The sequence below is a fragment of the Rattus norvegicus genome, chromosome 9 (genome assembly GCF_021556685.1).
Source record: "Rattus norvegicus strain SHRSP/BbbUtx chromosome 9, alternate assembly SHRSP_T2T, whole genome shotgun sequence".
Lineage (NCBI taxonomy): Eukaryota > Metazoa > Chordata > Mammalia > Rodentia > Muridae > Rattus > Rattus norvegicus.
In genome coordinates this window covers 66,817,679-66,843,337 of record NC_141542.1, presented here as the reverse complement: position 1 = coordinate 66,843,337, position 25,659 = coordinate 66,817,679, and the positions used below count along the sequence as shown (strand labels likewise).

The following is a 25,659-nucleotide window of genomic DNA, read 5'->3' as shown; positions in this document are numbered from 1 at the left end:
CAGAATGAGGTTGAAAGCTGACAAAGGAAAACATGTTACATAATGTATAAATCCATGCCAAAAAAATATAAAAAAATGTTTCTTGGCATTTCTTTGAAGAAGAGCGAGAAACCATTTATAATGAATAGTTAAAGTAAACTAAAAGAATAGTGGTTGACTCCGTAACAGAAAATATCAAAAATAACTTACTTAAAAAATTTTATGTGGAATGCAAAAAAAACCTCCACTGTTTCTTGTAGCTAGTTTGAAGAATGTAATGATATTAATTATATTTACATGCTTCATTTCTGAATGCATTTGCACTAACAATGGTGACTTAATCACAATGAAAGAGATAATTAGATTCTATCCATCAGTGTCTTCATAAACACTAACTAAAATGACAAATTACAGTTTGTGTTAACCTTAATGAATAAATTGAAACATGAATAAGTACAGACATTCAAAATGTTAAGTTTGAAACCCCTGAATTATAAATCTCTGAAATAGAATTTGGTTAACCCTTTAACAAAAATAATTGTTAATTTGAACTGGGAGGAAGTAATAACTTAGTAGGAAATTGGGAAGCTAAGATTAACAGATGGTGGAAGAAAGCAAGAAGACAGGCAAATTCAAATCTTAGGTTAAATTTAATGAACATATAACAGAAGAAGAAACCTCATCATTTTAAATGACTTCCTTTTCTAGATAATATGTAATTGAGAAAAAATTCTGAATGATAAAATATATCTGGAGTAAATTGGTGTGGTCATTCAATCCTTTTCTTAATTGAATAAGGTTTACAAAGTACCATATGGAAAGAATTCATTCAAAATACATACAAAATTCATATAGTCATGACATAGATTCTATAAAAATAATTTCTCTGTGAAAAAACTTACATTTTTAGAAAAATAGAGTGATAAACCACAGGAAGACAATGTGGAATGATAAAAGAAAACTAAATACAAATGGTTAGACAGTATTTAAATAGGTGAAAAGAGAAAGGGTGAAACAAATCACAGATTCAATGCCTCTTATCTGAGAACAGTCAATAGTCTTTATAGTAGGGCTGTAAAATGAGGGTAGATATTCTGAAGTAGATACAGGACATAGTAAAAGTAAACATAAAATCTGGTGTGCAAATTTTGCACAGGACATCTGCTTAAATTTATCCACAAACCACATATTTAAACTGAAAATAAGTTTCTGGCTTATGTTGCACTCTGTAAGTGAGGAATCAATTACAAACACTCAACTGAGCCAACAGAAGCACATTTTGAGTATAGAATTTTAGTTGAATCTGTCTTCACCAATGACCAAAAACATTAGTCAATAAAGCATCCTTACAATATATGAAAATATATTACACACAAGTATTCCTAAAAGTAAAAAAGGAAGAAATTTTTGTTGAATGTTTTCATGTCTGATATTACTGTGTTGAAAATAATATGAACATGATTTAATTTGCTTCATGTATAAATACAAAGAAGCTTTTAATAATGTGACACAAAATTATTAAAAAATGTTAATGCTGCTTCCAGTTTCTGCCTGAGCCAGAGCTGAACCAGTTCCATAGCTTTCTGTACACAAATCCCGTTGGGGAGAAAACTGGACTCGCAGAATTGTGAACAATCCCGAGAGCTCAGAGGAGACTACCACTTCTGCTCACATTCCTGGCCCAAGAAGAATCTGCCTAGTGTCCTCTGGATTCAGGAACCTAGGAGCAATCAGGAGCAGAACCCTTCTGGTTTCTGCCTGTGCCCAGAGCTGAAACCTAGTCACCAGGAATGCTGACACACCTGAGAGGAGAGGTAAGACCAACTCTTCTGCTCTCAGTGACCTTCCTGGAAGCTCAGGACACACAAAACCAGGAGAAGTCTGGAACAGGATTCTTCTGGACAGTCCCATAACTCCTAAAGAAGTGAAAGTAGTTATTAAAAGTCTCACAACCATAAAAAGCCTAGAGAAGCACATAAATTTAATTCAGAATTCTATTAGAACTTCATGGAAGACCTATTGCCAATACTGTTCAAACTATTCCACAAAATAGAAACAGAAGGAACACGACTTCCTTCTAGGAAGCCATAATTATGCTTATAACTAAACAAATTAAAGACCCAACAAAGAAAGAAAACTTGAGACCAATTTGTCAATATTGACGCAAAAATATTCAATAAAATTCTCACTGAGTCCAAAAACACATCAAAACAATCATCCATCATGCTCAAGTAGGCTTCATCCCAGGGATGCAGAGATCATTAAATATATTGAAATACATCTACATAAACCACTAAGTAAACAAACTCAAAAAAAAAACAACACATGATCATCTCATTAGATGCTGAGAATGCATTTGACAAAATTCAACACCCCTTCAATTTAAAAGTCCTGGAAAGATCAGAAATTCAAGGCCCATACCTAAACATAGTATAAGCAATATACAGAAAACAGAGGCCAACTTCAAACTAAATGGAGAGAAACTTGAAGCAATCACACAAAATCAGGGACTAGACAAGGCTGCCCACTCTTTCACTACCTATTCGATATAGTACTTGAAGACCTAGCCAGAGCAATTAGACAACAAAAATAGGTCAAAGGGATATAAATTGGAAAGTAAAAAGTCAAAATATCACTATTTGGAGATGATATGATAGTATAGTGAAATGACCCCAAAATTTCCACCTGAGAGCTCCTACAGCTGATAAACAACTTCAGCAAAGTGTCTGGATATAAAATTAACTCAAGCAAATCAGAAGCCTTCCTCTACTCAAAGGATAAACAGTCACAGAAAGAAATTAGGGAAATGACACCCTTCACAATAGTCACAAATAATATAAAATAGGTGTGATACTAACCAAGCAAGTAAAGATCTGTACGACAAGATCTTTCTTCAATTCTTGGATAAAAGAAATTGAAGATCTCAGAAGATGGAAAGACCTCCCGTGTACTGTCACCCATAAACCATGAGCTAAATAAACTCTCCCTTTCCTAATTTCTTCTTGTCAATTTATCTTATCACAACAATATGCAAAGTAACCTGGTCAACCCTCTTTAAGTAATGAAGTTGCTACAAACTGCACAATTCTTAGGATGACTGAGGATATACTTAAGAATATTAAATATGTGTTATTTATAAATTTAATGTGTAATGCAAGTTTGTAATAAATAATAATCTGTAGGTATAGAAATCCTTTTTGTTACCATTTTGTTTGTGGGAATATATTCTCATATCTTCAATTGGGAGCCACCATATGATGATATTCATAGATGCAAAAAAGTGATAGACTACTGAATTCTTAATAAATCAAAGTTGGAAACTTGGGAAAATTTATAATTTGCTATGTATGGCTAATAACACAGAGAATCCAAGATCTATGGAATATTAATTGATATGATTGGTTCAGAACAATGTAACCTCTGCCACTTATTCCAGTAAGCATTGTACAAAAGGGATGCATCACTTGTAAAGTGGAACTAGCTCAGGTGGTAAACTCATGGCAGTGCAAATAAAGCCCTAAAAGCAATGATTAGTTCCCTCCTACATCCAGTGTTGCAATGTCCTGTCATTATGAAAACATTTTATTTTTGCATTCCGGTGATAGACACTAAAATGAGAAATATGACATAAATGTAGCATTGAAAAGTAACAATGTCAAGAAATATTTGTAACAATATGTGGCACTTTATAAGACATAAAAAACCCAACAAACATTAACAAAATAATGGTATATTAATATTGAAATAATAATGAAATAATAGAACTAAGAATAATGAAGTAATAAATAAATAATATAATATAAATAAGTTACTCTCCTATGCAAAGAAATTTTGATAAAATATTCTACATGTCTATCTGCAGATTGATGCTAAACCTGATATATTAATAAAGACCATTAAATAGAGTAGAATGTGCTTATAAAACATAATTTATATTCAGAACTCTATAGGAAGTATACACATTTTTGCAATCATGCCTATTTTTATAAGATTGTACTATATATGCAATAGAGACAGGGTGATATCCTTTGCTAATTATACATAAAGGTGTGAATAGAAAAACTAAACATAAATCTTAACTGACAACATATGTAAAATAAGTATTGTCTATATTTCATTTTCATTAGACAAAGCATTATAATAGTAGCTTTGGTTTTAAAAATAGTATTCTGCTTTATTTGTATTTTAAAGTTAAGCTTATTTTTTAGCTTACCTAAAATTTTTACTTTGGAGTACATTTAAAAACATATGTCGTGAAAGGCACAGGTTTTACTTTCCTTACTGTAAATTTTCATTGCAAATCAAATGTGCCCTCTAGAAAATATGTTTACATCAAATTACTTGATTTAAGAGGACATAGTTCTGATTTATATCAAGGGATGGCCATTTTGTACTATTGTAGTCCAAGCTATGGAAATATGTGCGCATATATTTGTGGTTTTACCTACTATATCTTCTATATTCATGCAGAAATCTATGGTTATATGAAGAGAATATTCTGGTGGCGTGAAGCTCAAGTTGCACTTTTTTATGGTTAACATGATTTTCTTTCCATTCATTTTCTATTCCAGTGTAAGGAAAATTTTTGTCTTCTTTTCTAAAAGTTGCAGAGATTTTTAAAAAAGAATTTTATTCCATGCACATTCAGGAGTATGTGAGTATGAACGCTACCGAGGTATAATCCAGAAAAGAAAAGTGGAACATTATCTTCCCCATACTATACAATTCAGTGTACTTAATCTGAAAGTTACTCCTATGTGGGCATCAGTAGAAGCATACATACATCAACTATTTAAGATCAATTAAAATGATTAATTCTCTGTGTTTGTGTGCATATGTATGCTTGTTCATAAGTGGTTGTGTATGTATATGCTCCTCTGTGTTTGGGTAACTTCTACATGGGTGTGTGTCCATGCATGTGGTCTCAAAGTACAGCCTTTGGTGTTATCCCTGAGGCACCATCCACATTTTTTTGAATACATTTTCTCTCCCTTGTCATGAACTCAGCAAATTTATCGGACTGGCTTGCTAGTAACTATGAGGCGACCTGTTGTCTCTGTGGCACTTGAGCTGAGACTACAATCTACATTTGCAAGAAATAGAATACTAAATTTAGCTTTAGAAGCCAGCTTAGTTATTAGTGAGTTTTTAATAGTATCTTTTAAAAAGAAAAATAATCAACATGCTTGAAATATGGATTCATTTATTGATAATATATTTGTTCAATTGATTTTTTGCAAATTTTAGTCATTTTTATTCATTTTTGTATAAGATATAAACATAAAATGTTCAATGAAATATTGTTTTTGCCATAATGTCTTCAAAATAGAGGATTTTTCTGCTATGAAACCTGAATAACACACAGTGGTTTTGAAAGAACAGGATCAGAAGAATTCTGTATTACAGTTAAAAATTTACTAATAATGTATAGTCACTTTTCTGAAGAGTTTTATTTTAAAAATTGTCATGTTCTCAAAGATGTTCAAATAATAACAGGACAGTAATAAGGATGCTAAGTTTGTCCTTCCATGTTTGTCTCTGGGATTTTGCAGTAGGAAAGGAGAATAAAATAATGGATGGGTGGTTCAGCAAGTGTGCCACATACTGCTGATCTGTCAACATCATAGTTGCCATGGTTACATTCAAGGGGAGGTTGCCTAAATTACCTTATGATCACAAACTGCATGCATTCCCATTCTGAGTAGCTAATATACAGCAGATCCTAAAATCATAGAACAGATGACCTCTCATTCCAAATGTGTTAAATAGTTCAGTAAAGTCAGCACTTTGCATGAGTGTGAGCAGTGGTGCTGACTTCATTACAGTGCTGTCATGAACTTTCATCGAAGTTTCTGTGGATGATATTAGAGAATGATCTCAATAATGCTTCCCTTGCAGGAGCAATTTCACTATGACACATGAATAATGCAGCATCCTTCCCTTGTGAGTTTTTTTCCTAAATATATGTACTATAAAAATAAAGTAGACATTAAATTTGTATAAAACAAGAGATAATTTGGTTTTTATAAGTTTGTTTTCTTTGCATTCATTTGTTATTTTTGTGTTTATTACATGTCTTTTTTTTCCCCTGAAAGGTAGCTTGCTCATTTTTGTGTCAAAATAATGCTGCCCTTTGCCTAGGGTCTCAATTCCTTTCATTTTTTTCATTTTTTATTGGATATTTTCTTTATCTGCATTTCAAATGTTATCTCATTTCCCAGGAAACTCCCTATCCCATACTCCTCCTCTCCCTGATTCTATGACTGTTGAGTCAAATGGTTGAGTGGGAACATCTGCTTCAGTATTTATGAGGCTCTGGCAGTGTCTCTGTGGAGACAGCTATATCAGGTTCTTATCAGTATGTACCTCTGGCATCCCCAATAATGTCTGGGTATGGTGAATGTATGTGGGATGGATCCCCATGTGTGGCAGTCTCTGGGTGGCCTTTCTTTCAGTTCTGCTCAACACTTTGTCTCCGCATTTCCTCCTGTGAGTATTTTGTTCCTCTTTCTAAGAAGTACTGAAGAATCCACACTCTGCTCTGTCTTCTCCTTGAACTTATTGGCAGACCATATGATATTATACTTAAATGACCCCAAAAAATTCCAACAGAGAAACCCTAAACCTGATAAACAACTTCAGCAGAGTGTCTGGATATAAAATTAACTCAAACAAATCAGCAACCTTCCTCTACTCAAAGGATAAGCAGGCTGAGAAAGACATTAAGGAAATGACACCCTTCCCAATAGTCACAAATAGCATGAAATACCTTGCTGTGACTCTAACCAAATAAGTGAAAGATCTGTATGACAAGAACATCATGACTCTGAAGAAAGAAATCAAAGGTCTCAGAAGATGGAAAGACCTCCCATGCTCTTGGGTTGGCAGGATTAATACAGTAAAAAAATGGCCATCTTCCCAAAAGCAATCTAGAAATTCAATGTAATCCCCCATCAAATGTTATAAAGAGCAATTTGCAAATGTATTTAGATTAAGAAAAAACAAAAACAGGACAGTGAAAACTATTCTCAACTATAAAGAAATTCTGGGGGAATAACCAACCCTAACCTCAAGCTGTATTACAGAGCAATGGTGATAAAAACTGGTATTGGTACAGAGACAGGCAGGTAGATCAGTGGGATAGAATGGAAAACACAGAAATGAACCCACACACCTATGGTCATTTGATATTTGAAAAAGAAACTAAAACCATCCAGTGGAAAAAGGACAGCATTTTCAACGAATGATGCTGGTTCAACCAGTAGTCACCATGTAAAAGAAAGCAAATAGATCCATTCTTATGTCCTTGTACAAAGCTCAAGTCCAAGTAGATCAACAACCTACACATATAACCAGATACACTGAAATTAATGGAGGAGAAAGTTGGGAAGAGCCTTGAATACATAGACACAGGACAAATTTTCTTGAACAGAATATCAATGGCTTGTGCTCTAAGATTAACAATAGACAAATGGGACCTCATAAATTTTTAAAGCTTCTGTAAGGACACTGTCATTAGACCAAAACAGCAACCAACAATTTGGGGAAAGATCTTTACCAATTCTACATTCAATAGAGGGCATTATATATCTAATATATACAAAGAACTCAAGAAGTAAGACTCCACAGAACCAAATAATTCTATTAAAAATAGGGTTCAGAGCTAAATAAATAATTCTCAACTGAGGAATATTGAATGGCAGAGAAGCACCTAAAGAAATGTTGAACAGTCATCAGGGAAATGCAAATCAAAACAACCCTGAGGTTCCACCTCACACCAGTCAGAATGGCTAAGATCAAACTCAGGTGACAGCAGATGCTGGTGAGGATGTGGAGAAATAGGAACACTGCTCCATTTTTAGTGGGATTGTAAGCTGGTACAACCACTGTGGAAATCAGTCTAGTGGTTCCTCAAAAAATTGGACACAGTGCTAGCTGATTACACAGATATACTATTCTTGGGCATATAACCAAAAGATGCCCCAACATATGACAAGGACACCTGCTCCACTATGTTCATAGCAGCCTTATTTATAATAGCCAGAAGCTGGAAAGAACCCTGATGTCCTTCAACAGAGGAATGGATACAGAAGATGTGATACATTTACACAATGGAGTACTACTCAGCTATTAAAATCAGTGAATTCATGAAATTCTTAGGCAAATGGATGTAATTAGAAAAAATCATCTTGAGTAAAGTAACCCAGTCACAAAAGAACATATATGGTATATTCTCAATGATATTGGATAGTAACCCAAAGCGTCGGAATACCCATAATTCACAGACCATATGAATGAAGCTCAAGAAGAAGGAAGACCAAAATGTGGATGTGTCAGTCCTTCTTATGGGGGAAACAAAATACTTAGCAGAGGAAATAGAGAGACAAAGAGTGGACCAGAAACTGAAGTAAAGACCATCCTGGGGGTTCATCCCATGTGCAACCGCCAAACCCAGTCAATATTGCTGATGCCAAGAAGTGCTTGCTGACAGGAGCCTGATATGGATGTCTTCTGAGAGGATCTGCCACAGTTTTACTGATACAGATTAAGATGCTTGCAGGTAATCATCAGACTGAGCACAGGACCCCAATGGAGGAGTTAGAGAAAAGACTTAACAAACTGAAGGGGTTTACAACCCCATAGGAAGAATAACAATATCAATCAACCAGAACACCCCAGAGCTCCCAGGGACTAAACCACATAGGGGGATCTGTGGCTCCAGTAACATATGTAGCAGAGGATGGCATTGCCAGGCTTCAATAAGAGGAGAACTCTTTGGTCTTGTGAAGACTTGTTTCCCTAGTTTAGGGGAATTCCAGGATGTTAACATTGGAGTGGGTGGTTTGGAGGGGCAACATCCTCATAGAAGCAAGGAGAGGCAGATGGGACAGGGTAAACAGGAAATGGATGAAATTTAAAATGTAAAATAAAAAATAGAGATATGGCATCTTAAGACATCTTTCAAATAATCAGAAAAGCAACTTAGGTGTATATATGGCTTTGTGAACAAACCTATCTAAAATTAATTATTGGAAAATTCAACATTATGTCCTAGAAATTTTTTGTGTTATAGCTATGGAATGCAAATGATTATAGATTGTTGTCTTTATTTGAGAATACACTACTTATGACACTGTTCTGTTTTAGACAGGATGCCACCACTAAGGATGTGATTATAACACTGTCTTGTAAGAATGGATCCCAAGTGTTCATCTATCAAAAGGTAAGTCAGAAGTAGAGTGCAGAAAACAATATGAACAAACGGATGCTTTAAAGGAAAAAAAAGGAGGCTTTCCCATAATATAGTCATTTAATTCTCCAGATTTACATAAGCCTAAATAAGACACAGATGGCATACTCAAAATAAGATAATAAAAAATAGATAATAAATGACTATTTAGAGACTATAGGTGGAGGGAGGGAGACCGCATGTGAATGTAGTAACTAAGCTGTCAAATGCATATGATGAAGACTATTACTACTCCGTGGCACAAAGACAGAGAGAGAGAGTAGAAAAACCAAAAGAGGTACTGAAAAGAAAGTGGTTGGAACAGAGAGAAATAGAGAGACAAAAAGAGAGATCCAGGGAGAGATTGCAACTTTGTTATATGTGGGACAGGATCAGGGTTTGCAGTCCAGGGTCATACCACTTCACCGGGAAGGCACTACCCAGTGGATGCCAGAATATACTAAAGCTATTTGAATATTTCTTTCTCCAACTTAAGCAGGAATCCTTGCTGGAAGCATACAATGAAAAATTATGGGCACAGGGCAAGACATGTCTGTCATCTAGAGAGAAATAATAGTTCTAGAGATACAAATAGAATTTAAGCATGATAATGCCAAGAAGTGCATGCTGACAGAAGCCTGATATAGCTGTCTCCTTAGAGGACAGAGGTGGATGCTTGCAGCCAATGATTGAATTCCCCAATGGAGGAATTAGAGAAGGGTCTGAGGCAACTGAGGGAAGAACAATAATATCAACCAACCATACACTAGATCTCCCCAGAACTTCCTGGGGCTAAACCACCATCCCAAGTATATACAGAGATGAACCTGTGGCTACAGCCTCCAGCAGAGGATGGTCTTATTGGGCATCAGTGTAAGGAGAGGCCCTTTGTCCTTTCAATGTTTGATGCCCCAGTGTAGGAGAATGTCAGGATGGGGAGAAGGGAGAAAATGGGTGAGTGGATTGGGGAGAACCCTCAGAGAAGCTGGGGGAGATAGTGGGTTTCTGGAGGGGAAACTGTGACAGGGGATAACATTTGAAATGTAAATTAAAAGTATCCAATAAAAAGAACAAATGTGTCTCTTTAGCTGAAAACCCATCACATATAATCAAATGCTGCAGAAGAATCCTAGATATAGAAGGACTATTGTGTCCCCATTTTCGGTTTTCTCTCTTCTATTGCGTTGTGACCTCAAATGTTTTTTGCAACAGATCTACAATAATGTCCAGTAATCAGATTCATATTGCTACTTAGCTGAGATGGAAATAATAGATAAGTAAGGAAGTCAGTATCTGCTATTGCTTAAACTATGCTTCCTTACTAAAATTAACTGTGCTGTTAGATTCCTGAGTTAATGAAACCACATAATTCACAAAAACTTTGATTTTTATCATCTTTCAAGTCTTTTCACCGATCCTTGGACAATTTTAGTTTTTAATCTGAAATTTTTATATTTCATAAAGGTTTATCATATAATTAAATACCAAAATAGCAAAACTGTCACTAAATCACACTAAGAAATACTTTTATTATATCTATATTCATCACATGGTACAAATTCATCTCCACAGTGAAATTCAATTCTATCCATCAATTTCTTAGTGAGCTTAATTTACTTTACTGATTCATTTTTATTTTGCAAAAATATCATATTAAGCATTTTTATTGAAATATAATCAATTTTACTTTAACCCTGTATAGGAAATTGCCAAGTGATGGCAGGGTGCCAGACCTTAGCATTCCAACTTGTCCTATTTTCCTGCCTCCTTCTAAAAGATTGAGATTCCATTGTCTTATACAATGCTGCTTGGGAGTATGGAACAGACATAAATATTTTAAATAGAACACAAAGATTTAGGCATTGATTTGGGGATTATGCTCAGATTTGATGGGGATATGCAGCGAGCTCAATGAACTGAGATTTATGTGGACCCTCTCTATGTAGAATGGTTTTAATCCCCCATCATTCTAACCTCACTTCATTTCCATCCACACCATTCTCTTGGCTTAATTGTTAATCAAGTTTATACACTCTTTTTTCCCTTTCAAGAATCCTGACTTGGATAATAAAGTACATGGTATTCTTCTTTATAAGAATAATAATTGTTACTAGGCTAAGTGTTTCCCTCCTTTAATCCCAACAATCAGGAAAAAGAAGCTGTTCAATTTCAAGATTAGCATTGTCTATATGAACAGTTCCAGGCAACTCAAAGCTACATAGTGAGATCCAGTTTCCAAAAGCTAAAGAAGTAAAACAAAACAAGCAATGGTACTTCTTTTAGCCTTTAATAGAACCTTCTTGTTAAAATGAGTTGAAAGAAATACTTTTTAAACAATGCTATATAAAAATAATTTGAATTATTTACACTATTTTAGAAATATTGTTATGATTATATAATCTAAATTCCTCAGTTTTATTTGGTATATTTTTTGAATCTTTCTCATTTTGAAAGGAAGTTTGGTTCATGAATAGCTTCTCAAATAATATTTAAAAATATTTTGGAGCTGTAATCTAAAAAATAAAGACTGTTCTCTTTTTAGACAGCTGTGACCCTTCTGCTTGCCAGTCTCTGAGTTGCTCTTGACTGATTCTTCTCATTTGCAAGTCCTTATATCCTGTAGCTAAGACGATTGTATAATTTATCATCTAGAGAAGGTCATTTGAAAATAAAACAGTACACTGAAAAATTACACATAAGCGGTGTGCAAAACCCAGGACTGCCTCAGGTTAGCCATGACACATGGCCAGTATGCACAAACAAACATTTCGAAATTTACTTTCTTTCAAATTGGTTTACCTTCATAATTGATTGTCTTTGGTAGACTTCCCTTTGTTGTTGTTAAACAACAGCTAAGTACTGTTGAGTGTAGAACTCAATTTATAAAATTTGATCTTGACTAAGCTGTTACATTTAAAATTTTATTTTAAAGCCCTTGCACAGTAGTTTAATCAATTAAAACAAAGTTTAATAATGTCAAGTATGAACAAAATACAAATTGCCATGTTGGACAAATATTGTATCATTGTTTGAATAAATATCTTTATTTCTGTGCATCATAACAAATGTAAAAGAACAAATGTAAACATAAGGGTATGTGGTAGGATGTTTTGGTATTCAACATATATCTAAACTGCATGATAGTTTAAACAACCATCATGATATTTCAAAACAGAACTTACATTCACTTTATTGTCCAAATACTGGACAAAATAAAAGAAGTCAATTCTGGCTAAGGAATGTTTTCTCAATCCACTATAAAATCACATAACTTTATCATACTTTGTTAAGTAGACAATATTTTTAACTATATTAAAAATATATAGATGCATCTGCACCCAGAGCTAGGGGATGTTCTCACAGCCCTTGGACACAAAACCTGACTGCAGATCAGGTCTGCCAGTAGCACTCTCCCTCCTAAGTCCACAGCCCACAGGTAGGATCTCACTTTCTCTCTACTAACTATCCAAAGAGAGATCCACCGAAAGAGCACGGAGTTCAGGAACTGCATGTCAGGGCCCTTCCAGTCTTCATTTGCACCCAGAGCTAGGATTTTCATACAGCCCTCAGACACAAAAGCCTGTCCACAGAAAGCTGGTCTGCTAGGACCACTCTCACTAATAAGCCCTCAGCCCACAGGTGAGAACCTTACTCCCCGTTGACTGTCCCAGCACCTGAAGAGCACAAAAGGGCATGGGGACCTCAAGGGGACCAAGGATAGGACATTTCTGGTCTATATCTTCACACAGAAGAGGGACTGTCCCACAGCTCTCAGACACAAAAGCTTAGGCCAGAAAGCTGGTCTGCCAAGAATGTTCTCACTCCAAAGATCACAGTCTCTGAGGCTCATAGGCCCATGAGAAGGACAAGCAGAGAAAGAACTGGAAGAGCTTGAAGGGGCTCGAGACCCTATATATACAACAATGCCAAGCAACCAGAGCTTCCAGGGACTAAGCCACTCCTAAAGACTATACATGGACTGACCCTGGACTCTGACCTCATAGGTAGCAATGAATATCCTAGTAAGAGCACCAGTGGAAGGGGAAGCCCTGGGTCCTGCTAAGACTGAACCCCCAGTGAACTAGATTGTTGGGGGGAGGGCAACCAGGGGGGGGAGGATGGGGAGGGGAACACCCATAAAAAAGGGGAGGGGGAGGGGGATGTTTGCCCGGAAACCGGGAAAGGGAATAACACTCGAAATGTATATAAGAAATACTCAAGTTAATAAATAAATAAAAAAAAAAAAGAAGGACAAGCTCCAGTCAGAGACATCAGAGATAACCAGATAGCAGTAAGGAAAAAATGTCAAGTAATATATAAGGGCAGACCTAATAGAATTACACAAGACTTCTCTTCAGAGACTATGAAAGCCAGAAGATCTTGGGCTGATGTCATTCAGACCCTAAGAGAACACAAACTCCAGCCCAGGCTATCATATCCAGGAAAACTCTCAACATAAATGGTGAAACCAAGATATTCTATGATAAAACCAAATTTACATAATACTTTTCCACAAATCCAGTCCTACAAAGGACAATAGATGAAAAATTCCAGCACAAAGAGGGAAACTACACCCTAGAAAAAAGCAAGAAAGCAATCTTCTCTCAATGAGCTGAAAGAATATAGCCACACAAACATAATTTCACCTATAACAACAAAAATAACAGAAAGTAACAATCACTTTTGCTTATTATTTTATAATATCTTAACATCAGTTGGAGAGAGCATACAGTAGCAGCTTTACAGCACAACTAAAAGCTCTAGAACAAGAAAAGGCAAATACACCCAGGAGTAGTAGATGGCAGAAAATAATCAAAGTCAGGGTTGAAATTAACCAAGTAGAAACAAAAAGAACTATCCAAAGAATCAACAAAACAAGGAGCTGGTTCTTTGAGAAAATCAAGATAGATAAACCTTAACCAAACAAATCAGAGGACACAGAGACAGTATCTGAATTAACAAAACCAGAAATGAAAAGGGAGACATAACAATAGTATATGAGGAAATTTTAAAAAATCATCAAATCCTCCTAAAAAACATATTTTCAACAAAACTAGAAAAGCTGAGTGAAATGGACAATTTTCTAGACAGATACCAGGTACCAATGCTAAATCAGGAACAGATAAACCATCTAAACAACTCCACAACTCCTAAAGAAATAGAAGCAGTTATTAAATTGTCCCAATTTAACAAAGCCCAGGACCAGAAAGGCTTAGTGGAAAATTCTGTTTGACCTTCATAGAAGACGTAATACCAATACTGTCCAAACTATTCCACAAAATAGAAAGAGGAGGGACACTTCCCAATTTCTTTTATGAATCCACAATTATGCTTATATCTAAATCACACAAGGATCCAACAAAAAAAAGAGAACTTCAGACCAACTTCCCTTATAAATATTAACTCAAAAATACTCAATAAAATTCCCGCAAAGCAAATCAAAGAACAAATCAAAATGATCAGCCATCATGATCAAGTAGGCTTCATCCAGACATACAGGGATGGTTCAACATATATAGCATATCCTGGACAGATGTCATACAGACCCTAAGAGAACACACATGCTAGACCAGGCTACTATATCCAGCAAAACAAATCACCATAGAAGAAACCAAGATATTCCATGACAAAATAGAATTTACAAAATATCTATCCAGAAATCCAACCTTAAAAAGAATTGAGGGGAAACTCCAACATAAAGAGAAAAAGTACACCATAGAAAAAGAAACAAAGAATCTTCTTGCAACATACCCAATAGAAGATAGCCACACAAAAATAATTCTACTTCTAAGAACAAAAATAACAGGAAACAGTCACTATTCCTTAATATCTCTTAGCATCAGTGGATTCACTACCCCCCCCCAAAAAAATAGACTAACAGAATGGATACATAAACACAACTCAACATTTTGCTGCATACATGAAACATACCTCAGTGACATAGACAGATACTGCCTAAGCCTAAAAGGTTAGGAAAAAATATTCCAAGTAAATGGTATCAAAAAGCAAGATGGAGTAGCCATTCTAATATCAAATAAAATAGACTTTCAGCCAAATGTTTTCAAAAAAGATAAGGAAGGACACCTTATACTCATTAAATTAAAAAATCTACCAAGTTGAACTCTCAATTAAAACATGTAGGCTCCAAATGCAAGGGTACCCACATTCATAAAAGAAACTTTACTAGACCTCAAAACACACCTTGTACCACACAACAATAACAGTATCGTACTTCAACACACAACTCTTATCAATGGACAGATTGTGGAAAGAGAACCTAAATAAGTACAGTAAAACTAACAAAAGTTACAAACCAAATGGATTTAACACACACCTATAGATTATTTGAACTTGACACAAAAACATATATCTTCTCAGCACCTCATGATACCTTCTCAAAAACTGAACATATAATTGGTCAATAAATAAATAAATAAATAAATAAATAAATAAATAAATAAATAAATAAACAGGCCCTACTAATTGCAAGAAAATTGAAATAATCCCACGTCTTCTATAAGATCACCATGGACTAAGGCTGAACTTCAATAACACAAAAAAGAAAAAAAGGTAGAGAGCCCACATATACATGGAAGCTTAACAATGTTCTACTCAATGATAACTTGGTCAAGGAAGAGCTAATAATTAAAGACTATTTTAAAATTTAATGAAAATCAAGGCACAAAATACAAGAAAACCTATGAGATACAAGGAAAGCAGTGGTAAGAGGAAACCTCATAGCTCTGAGTGCCTCCAAAAAGAAATTGGAGAGAGCATACTCTAACAGCATGACAGAACACTTGAATGCTCTAGAGTAAAAAGGAGCAAATTCACCCAAGAGGAGTAGAGAGCAAGAAATAATCTCAGAGCTGAAATCATCCAAGTAGAAAGAAAAAGAACTACATAAAGAACCAACAAAAACAGGAGCTGATTCTTTAAGAATATCAACAAGATAGATAAAGCCTTAGACAGCCTAACCAGAGGACAGAGAGACAATACCTGAATTAACAAAATCAGAATTGAAAAGAAAGAAATAACAACAGAAACAGAGGAAATTCAAAATATTATCAGACACTACTTCAAATGACTATAATCAATGAAACTGGAAAATCTGGAAAAATGGACAAGTTTCTAGAAAGATTCCAGGACCCAAGGTTAAATCAGCATCAGATAAACCATATAAATTGTCCCATAACCCTTAAAGAAATAGAAGCAATCATTAAAAGTCTCCCAACCAAAAAAAGCCCAGGATGAGATAGGTTTAGTGCAAAATTCTATTAGACCTTCAAAGAAGACCTAATACTAATACACTTCAAACTATTCTGCAAAATAGAAAAAGAAGGAACACTACCCAATTTGTTCTTTGCAGACACAATTATGCTTATATCTAAACCACACAAAGGCCCTACAAAGAAAGAGAACTTCAGACCAATTTCTCTTATTAATATCAATGCAAAAATACTCAATAAAATTTGTGCATACCGGGTCAAAGAACAAAATTTAAACAGAGAACATTCTACAGCTGATAAACAACTTTAACAAAGTGGATGGTTATAAAATTAAATCAAACAAATTAGTAGCACTCCTCTACTCAAAAGATAAGCAAGCAGAGAAAGAAATTAGGGAAATGACACCCTCTGCAATAGTAACAAATAATATAAAATACTTGGAGTGACTTTAACCAAGCATGTGAAATATCTGTATGACAAGATCTTCAAGTCTTTGAAGAAAGAAATCGAAGAAAATCTAAGATGGAAAGATATTCCATGCTCAAGATTGGCAGGTTTAATATGTTAAAAAGGGCCATCTTACCAAAAGCAATCTACAGATTCAATGCAATCCCCATCAAAATTCTAACTCAATTCTTCTTAGAATTAGAAAGAACAATTTGCAGATACAGTTAGAAAAGCAAAAAACCCAGACATAGGAACTATTCTCAACTATATAAGAACTTCGGGTTGTGGGGGATTACCAACCCTGACCTCGATCTGTGTTGCAGAGCAATTCATGATAAAAACCACATGGTATTGGTAGAGAGACAGACAGGTAGATCAACGGAATAGAATGGAAGACCCAGAAATGAACCCACACAACAAAGGTCACTTGGTCTTTGAAAAAAAGGTGCTAAAAGTATACAATGGAAAAAGGACAGCATTTTCAACAACTGGTGGTGGTTCAACTGGCAGGTAGAAGAAAGAAAATTGACCCATTCTTATCACATTGTATAAAGCTCAAGTCAAAGTGGATCATGGGCCTTCACATAAAACCAGATACACTGAAACTAATAGAGGAAAAATGGGGGATAACCTCGAACACATGGGCACAGGGGAATTTTTCTTGAACAGAACACCGATGGCTTATGCTCTAAGTTCATCGATAGACAAATGGGATCTCATTAATTTGCAAAGGACACTGTCAATAGGACAAATGACAACCAAAAGAACAGATTGGGAAAGGATCTTTACAAATCCTACATTTGATAGAGAGCTAATATCTAATATATACAAAGAACTCAAGAGGTTAGAGTCCAGAGAATTAAATAATCCTATTAAAAATGTGGTACAGAACTAAACAAAGAATTCACAACTGAGGTGTGAATAGCTGAGAATCACCTAAAAAATGTTGAACATCCTTAGTCATCAAGGAAATGCAAATCAAAATAACCCTGAGATGTGACCTCAAACCTGTCAGAATGACTAACTTCAAAAATTCAGGTGACAGCAGATGCTGGCAAGGATGTGGAGAAAGAGGAACACTCCTCCATTGTTGGTTGGAGTGCTAGCTTGAGCAACTACTCTGGAAATCAGTCTGGCTATTCCTCAGAAAATTGGACATAGTACTGCTACCTAGGACTCAGCTATACCACCCTGGGCATACACCCCAAAATGCTCCAATATATAACAAGGACACATGCTCCATTATGTCCATAGCACTCATATTTATAATAGTTTGAAGCTGCGAAGAACCCAGATGTTGTTCCAAAAAGAAATGGATACAGAAATTGTGGTACATTTATACAATGGAGTACTACTCAGCTAACAAAAACAATGACTACATGAAATTTTTGGCAAGTAGATGGAATAAGAAATTATCATCCTGAGTGAGGTAACTCAGTCACAAAAGAATACACACGGTATGCACTCACTTATAAGTGGATATTAATCCAAAAGCTTGGAACACCTATGAAAAAATTAAAAGATCACATAAATTCCAAGATGAAGGAAGACTAAAGTCTGGATTTTTCATTTTTTTCTTAGAAGGGAGAACAAAATACTCGTGGGAGGAAATACAGGGATGAATAATGGAGCAGAGACTGAAGTAAGGGCACCCAGAAACTGCCCCACTTGGATATCCATTTCATATGCTGCCACCAAACCCATTCTCTGTTGCTGACACCAAGAATTGCTTGCTGACCAGAAATAGGTGTCTCCTGAGAGGCTCTACCAGAGCCCTGCTGATACAGATGCGTATGTTTGCAGCTAACCATTGGACTGAAGAAAGGGACCCCAAAGGAGGACTTAAAGAAACGCCTGAAAAGGCTTTGCAATATCATAGTAACAACAACAATATCAACTAACCAAACCCCACCAGAGCTCCCAGGGACTAAACCACCAACCATAAAGGGAACCATGGCTCAGCTACATATATAGAATAGGATGGCATTGTCCATCATCAACAGGAGTAAAAGTCCTTGGGAAGGCTTGTTTACACTATGTAGGGTAATGTCAGGAAGGTGACATTGGTGTGAGTGGGTGAGAATTGAAGAATCTACATAGAAGCAGGGGGATGTGGGATGGGGCATGAGAGGAGGAAAGAGGATAACATTTGAAATGTAAATACATAAAATATCCAAGAATGATAAAATTAAAAAGACTTAAAGAATAAGAAAATAAATACTTTGTGATATAGATGAGGCATGGCAAATATTGTACACAAAAGTTTTCTAGAAGTGCTATAGAGATGTTTCAGAAGTTAAATATTGCTGCTCTTCCATAGACAATATAAGAATGACTTATTTGCTCACATTTATAATTTTCCTGCTTCATAAACCTTCTAATATTTTTCTGAGACCTTAGTAGCAAATGACCATTATTTCTATATTTTAAATTTGTGTCTGCAGGTTAGATTCTACAATATCTTTTAATTTTGTCCTATATCCAAAATTGTTTCTCAGCACCACCATGGTGTTAAACAACAAAACTTAAAACCCAGTTCTTTAAATTACAATGCTCTCTTCTGAACTTTACCGGTAGAAGGAATACACCACACAAATGCCTACATTCAAGAAATATACCAGCATATATCTAAAAAATGAAATTTAACTTTAATAAAAGATGCTTCTAAAGACTTAGATAGGTAGATGCACTTTATAAATAAACTGAATATGAAATAAATGTATTTGCAGTGTTTTATTTTTGAAATTTTAAAATGTTTTTAGAGACTGTTACATAAACAAATATGCAACTAGAGCTAAGCTTGATAATCTGTTAGTTCTATTGTCTATATGCCCATAGTGAAAGAACAAAACTAATTCACACAAATTGTCCTCCGACCTCCGCATATATACTGAAACATACATACTTTTACATGTATAAGTAAACACGCACACAAACACATATTCAGGAAAGAGGACAGAGGAACAAAATCATTCAAATATGTGTCTGTATTAGTAAATGTCTTCTTCATTGATTATCACAGCTGTCATGTCAATATTTTTTTTCCATTTAGCTAAATGTTTCTTTGCCTAATTAGCTTTTATGATACCATACTTATAAAGATTTCTTTCAAGAAAAAGTCATGCTAAGAAAATTACATTAATATGAGTAGATATATTTGTCTCACTAACCCTGTTTTTTTTCTTTTATTGAAAATTCAGGATTTTTTGTAACTTTTCAAATTAATGCCCAAAAATAATTTTATATAGGATGAAAAAAACAGTTCATGAATTTGAAAGAGAAAGAGGAGTGTATTTGTTGGTTTGGAGGAATAAAATGGAGTGAGCGGGTTGTGTATTTATACTATCATCTCAAAAAATAAAATATATAATAAAAATGGAATCAAAAGCAAGAGAAAAGAAAAATATTTATGCAGTTTTCTCTATGTGGCAATTGGAAACTAAGTTCTTTTGGCAGTATGTTACTTAATCTCATCTGGTGTCTAAGGACTGTAAATGCTTCTGTTTCTTGGGTAAGACAAGTGGGAACCTGTCCCGCGCGCGACTTTTCGCCGGCAAGGAGCACGCGGACATTAGAAATCCTTGCTGTGACCACTTTATTAATCTTAGAAGAGGAAAAGCCACGCCGCGCCAACATGGTGCGTTTATAAAACCCTCGTGCAGCGCACCCACACCTGATTGGTTGTTACCCATGATCTCATAAGGCACGCCCCGGAGTAGGCAAAGACCTGGTACGAAGGCACTCTTGCATATGCGCACAGTTAACTACCTGAAAGGGGGGGCCGGCTGGCGCGGTGAAGGTTGGTGCCATCTTGTAATGGCGGAGTCTATCCTGACCTACCACGTGGGGCGCAGTGGAAGACAGCGCCATCTAGTGGTGGTGAACGTATTGTGGCCCTCTACATCTCACCCTTATAATTTATATAATTTTATAGCAGAAATGATCACCCTATCGCATGCAATGAGGAAACCTCAGCGATGTGCAAGGGCTGATCAAAGGAACACTGAGTCTCTCTCAATCCCAGTGCAATGGATCCACAGATCCATGGGGTGCAGGAGCAGAGAACTCAGATACAGAGAGTATCCCTCTCCTCCCAGTGCAATGGACCCACAGATCCATGGGGTGCAGGAGCAGGGAACTCAGATACAGAGTAAATCCTGAACAAGATAACCAAATTCCAGGTGAGGCCCTTTGTACAATGGCCACAAGAGCTTGAGTGATAACGGCCTTGTCACGTTACTGTTGAGATCTGAGTTTGTAAACCAACCATGGTATGAATACTGATCCACAGCATAGGGCTGCATCAAACAGAGCCACTCCCGATAAGTAGTGGGCACCTCATATGGTCCTCTTCAGCTGTTACCACCAAGGACCGTGGTCAAGCTGCTCTTATAATAAAATTTTGAATTCCCAATTGTTAGTAACTACTCCAGAAAGTTCACCCACTGTACTTGTCTAACAATAGATTGGGGGAGAATAACTCCAGACACTGCAGACACAATGTCTGCAGCAGTAATGGCTGCTACAATAGCAGCGAAAGTGTCAAGGTCTTTTCCAGGACAGTTCAGGATCAGTCATTCTTCTCTGGAACAACCAGCAAACAATGGAACCATTTCTGAGATCTGTATAACCAGGACAGAGTTCTCCAGTCACTGTAGCTTTACACAGGTGGCTTTCTGTGAAGCTACAGTCTGTAAAATGACAACACCAGTTACCAGTTAAGGCAGCAAGAGTCACCAGGGAAATGAAAGGACAGGGGTAACAGCTGGAGTCCAGTCTTCTCCAGGAAGCAGCAGTGTACAGAGTCTGAGTGTAGGCCACAATGGGACGGGAACACACACAGCGGTAACACTGACTGCAGCAACGGCAAAATCTCTGTGATGACAAAGGATGAAGGGGCATCTTCTATCTTCCTCTCAGGGCAGAGGAATGACTCCAGGGACCCGAACCACGAGAGCTGAATCTTCATGCTCCCAGGATCAGCATGTCTCACCAGACACTCAGGCAGCTGGCAAACTCCTGCAGCATCCTGTAGAAAAAAAACAAACATTCCCTCTTCCCCATATAAAATATCTGGACAGGAACATGTCAATAAGTGGATCTCTCTATTTCACCTAGGCAGGAGTATGCCTAGTTGTAGGGTGCCATAAACTTTGGCATCCATAATTTTAAAATTGAAATAAAAGGAGCATTATTTAGCATACAGGGATAACTCCCCCTTTTTATTTATTAAGATATAGTAAAGATATTATTTATTAAGGTAAGTCCTCGAGGATTAAGTTGAGGACACTGAGCACTTGTATTTATAAATTGACTTGTATACCAAATTATTGTCTCTAGCATAATTGTATTGAATATATAAAGAATGAGATTTTTTTTTCACTAATTGTTCTTATGTAAGGCCTATAATCTCTCTGGAATCTTGTCCTCCCTTGTTAAGGAGCCCAGGCAATCCAGTTTGAGTTTTTAAATGTCCTATAAAGGAACAGTATATAGTGCTCTTAACCACTAAGCCTTTTTTCTAGCACCTCACAAACTTTATTTACCTAAACATAAGCATTAATTAGAAATGTCAAATCTTGTAAATATTGTCCAGATTCAGTCTTACTAGAAATCTCTGAGCTGGCAGGGTGAGGCTGGGAGTTGAAAGTAAACAAATGGAGTCTTCCTCTTTTCGTGAGGGTGTGTTATCAACTCCATTACCATTTTCAAAGAGCTGGGTCTATGGTTTTGTTTGGTTGTCTGAGCCAGAGCACTGAAAGGACAGTGAGTTGTCAGACAATTCACACTGAAATCACTCTGATTTTAAGTAGAAAACCTGCCTCTAATATAGCATTAAGTAATTGTATAATTTGAGGGCTAGTAGTATCTAAAAAGGGAAACTTTTTAATCAACTGTAAACCATAAGCCATACATTGGCTATCAGTATATGACTTAAAAGCTTGTTTTTTTTTTTTTTTAAACAGTGGCTACAGCACGTAATTTAATAATCTGTGCTAAAGCAGGGGAAACTGAAGAGAATAAACAAGTGATCCAATCATATGTAGCCTTTTCATTAGATGAACCACCTATAAATATAGTAAGCTCATTTCCTATGGGTTGCATGCACAAATTTATAGGAACTACAAAAGCATGCAAAGAGTAAAATTATCAATTTTGTCTGAGATTTGTATATGTGATAGGCCAAATATCAGTATTTTGTAATAACCAATTTAATTGTTGTTGAATAAGATATGTTTTACCAGGTTTCTTTTTTAAAATACTTCCATGACTCTAGTCTATAATTCTGTATTAACACAACTGAAGCTTTATCTCCAATGAGGATAACAAAGGAAGGCTTAAGTCCTCTGGTAAGGTGAGATATTTAGTCAATTAACATATCCTTAGAAGCTTAAAATTAGCTTCAAATATTCTTTTCTGGAGTAGTGTAACAGCTACTCCCCAAATATTAAAATAAAGCTCATTTTGAGAGCAAAGGTTTGTAGTAAAAATTTTCATATACACTTAAAGATTAAAGTTCTAACTTCTTACATTGAAGAAGCGACAAAATTACATAATATAAGGCTATTAGCCATTCTTTAGTAAAAATTTTAATGATATCACTTTATGGGCTCTCAAAAATTATAAGCAAGCTCACGAAATGAAAATTCACAATTGTTATGATGAAAACAAATTGTATAAAATCAATCCTCTAAATCTGTCTTGAAATGGCAGTTGGAGTAAGGAAACTGGCTGTAATGCTCTCACGAGTTCTAAAACCTCATCAATCCTTTATAAATCCTGTAACAATCTCTACCTGTTTGATTTTTCCTTAATTAAAAATAAGTTTGAGTTAGTCAATGTAACACTGGCAATCCTAGATCACAATCTTTAAGTTCTCTTTGTAACACCAGAACACAGCCACGAGGTCACCTGAATTCTGAGTACGTGACTAGGCAGCTGTTCTCTGGGCAGTGGAAATTAGCATTAGAATACAGATAACTTCAGGGCAAGCCACAACTTTGGAAAGCAAAACTCAACCTCCAACAAACAATCTATTCTCCAAGGCACCCCAGGTCTATCTATTATGTTACATAGTTTGACTGTCAATTCTTACATTTGGACGCACAATTATTCATTTGTTCCTTTTTGAAACGAGTTAAAACCAAGTCAAGGTGTGCACGACCGGCAGATAAAGTTTTTACCATTTTTTCTTTTGAACATGAAACATAAAACTTTTAGACAACGAGAAACAAAAACCACAGACATACACTGACAGAGATGGGGACATCCTGGTGCACCAGAGACAAACAATAGACAAAGAGGGGAAAAAGCCAGATGGTGTTCACGGCGACTATCCACTCGAGTGGAGCTGATATGGGCGATGGATTGTCTCAATTCCTGGCCTAGTCCACCAACGTGTTGAAACCCAATTTCTGTAAGATACTGAGAGATATTATCTGAGCAGTACGATCGACATTCGCCAATGGTATGGAAGTGAAACACAGCCCTGAGTTTTTTACTCACAACCCAATTACATTAACTCTATCAGGCTGTGCACGGGCACTGAGATGTCCTTTTGTTTGATTCTCCTGAATAAATTTTCAGGCGGTCTGCCTCTATCAAATCTGATCAGTATGACTCTGTAAAGCTGTCTCATCAGCGCCCGGACGCCACGGCGTCCCCAGAGCCGGCGCGGGAGCTTAATGACACCTTTCATAAGCACTAAGACAAAGTTTTTCTCCCAAAATACTGTTTTTACCTCCTCCCTTCTCACTCGGGGCATTCTTTCCCCAATTTTTCACCCCTGGCGGTGGTAAGACCACAGGGGGGCCTGGTGCTTGAGATCGATCAGTTCGTTGCAACTTTTCACTATCCTCTGTTTCTGACGATTTTCGCCCTTCCCCCAACACTCTCCGCTTTGGTTTTACAGTTGGGCAGTTCCCACGCGACCTCTGACGCCGTTTGGCGGTAGCTAGAAACTCAAAGGTCAATAGAAACAACTCGAGGGTTGCCAGAGCAACCATAGCGGCACCTGCCGCGTCCAGCAGGGGACTGAGCTGGAGCAGATCAGGGCTAAACATTGTCTCTCAGAGTTCTTTTTACCTGTATTCCATAGCTTCTGGATTTCTTCCGTGAAACGGAGGCTTCCTCTTGGCACCGGCGATGATGTAGCTTTCTGTGTCCCGGATTCTCGGCACCAAATGTCCCGCGCGCGACTTTTCGCCGGCAAGGAGCACGAGGACATTAGAAATCCTTGCTGTGACCACTTTATTAATCTTAGAAGAGGAAAAGCCACGCCGCGCCAACATGGTGCGCTTATAAAACCCTCGTGCAGCGCACCCACACCTGATTGGTTGTTACCCATGATCTCATAAGGCACGCCCCAGAGTGGGCAAAGACCTGGCACGAAGGCACTCTTGCACATGCGCACAGTTAACTACCTGAAAGGGGGGGCCGGCTGGCGCAGCAAAGGTTGGTGCCATCTTGTAATGGCGGAGTCTATCCTGACCTACCACGTGGGGCGCAGTGGAAGACAGCGCCATCTAGTGGTGGTGAACGTATTGCGGCCCTCTACAGGAACCCCTAGCTTATGCCTGTCCATCAATAGCATGTCTCTCTCTTGCTATGAATGACTTGATTCTGAAGGCTTTGCCTGAAATGACAAATAAGTATGAGGCAGTTACTTTAAGCAAAATCAAATTTCTGAAGGACACCATGAATTGATATCCTCTCAAGCTTTCCGTAATTGAAACTATAGCATGAGCACTGTGTATTCACATTTTCTTATTTGAC

General features: G+C 36.6%; 1 protein-coding gene across 4 annotated transcripts in view; it reads right to left on the bottom strand.

The window, feature by feature from the left end:
* The window catches only part of LOC148003728 (uncharacterized), a 204,748-nt gene extending 179,368 nt beyond the window's left edge, over window positions 1–25,380 (bottom strand). The window contains exons 1-2 of one of the 4 annotated variants that reach the window (XM_087568159.1): window positions 24,970–25,204; window positions 1,297–1,895 (exon numbers count right to left, since the gene is read on the bottom strand). In XM_087568159.1, the coding sequence (XP_087424285.1) occupies window positions 1,835–1,895; window positions 24,970–25,175 (267 nt within the window). In that variant the 5' untranslated portion in view covers window positions 25,176–25,204 and the 3' untranslated portion in view covers window positions 1,297–1,834. Of the gene's footprint in view, window positions 1–1,296; window positions 1,896–20,462; window positions 21,914–24,969 lie in introns of those variants that run through there. The other 3 variants (XM_087568160.1, XR_015629129.1, XM_087568158.1) reach the window with 3 other exon arrangements.
* Between the last annotated feature and the right edge of the window lie 279 nt (window positions 25,381–25,659).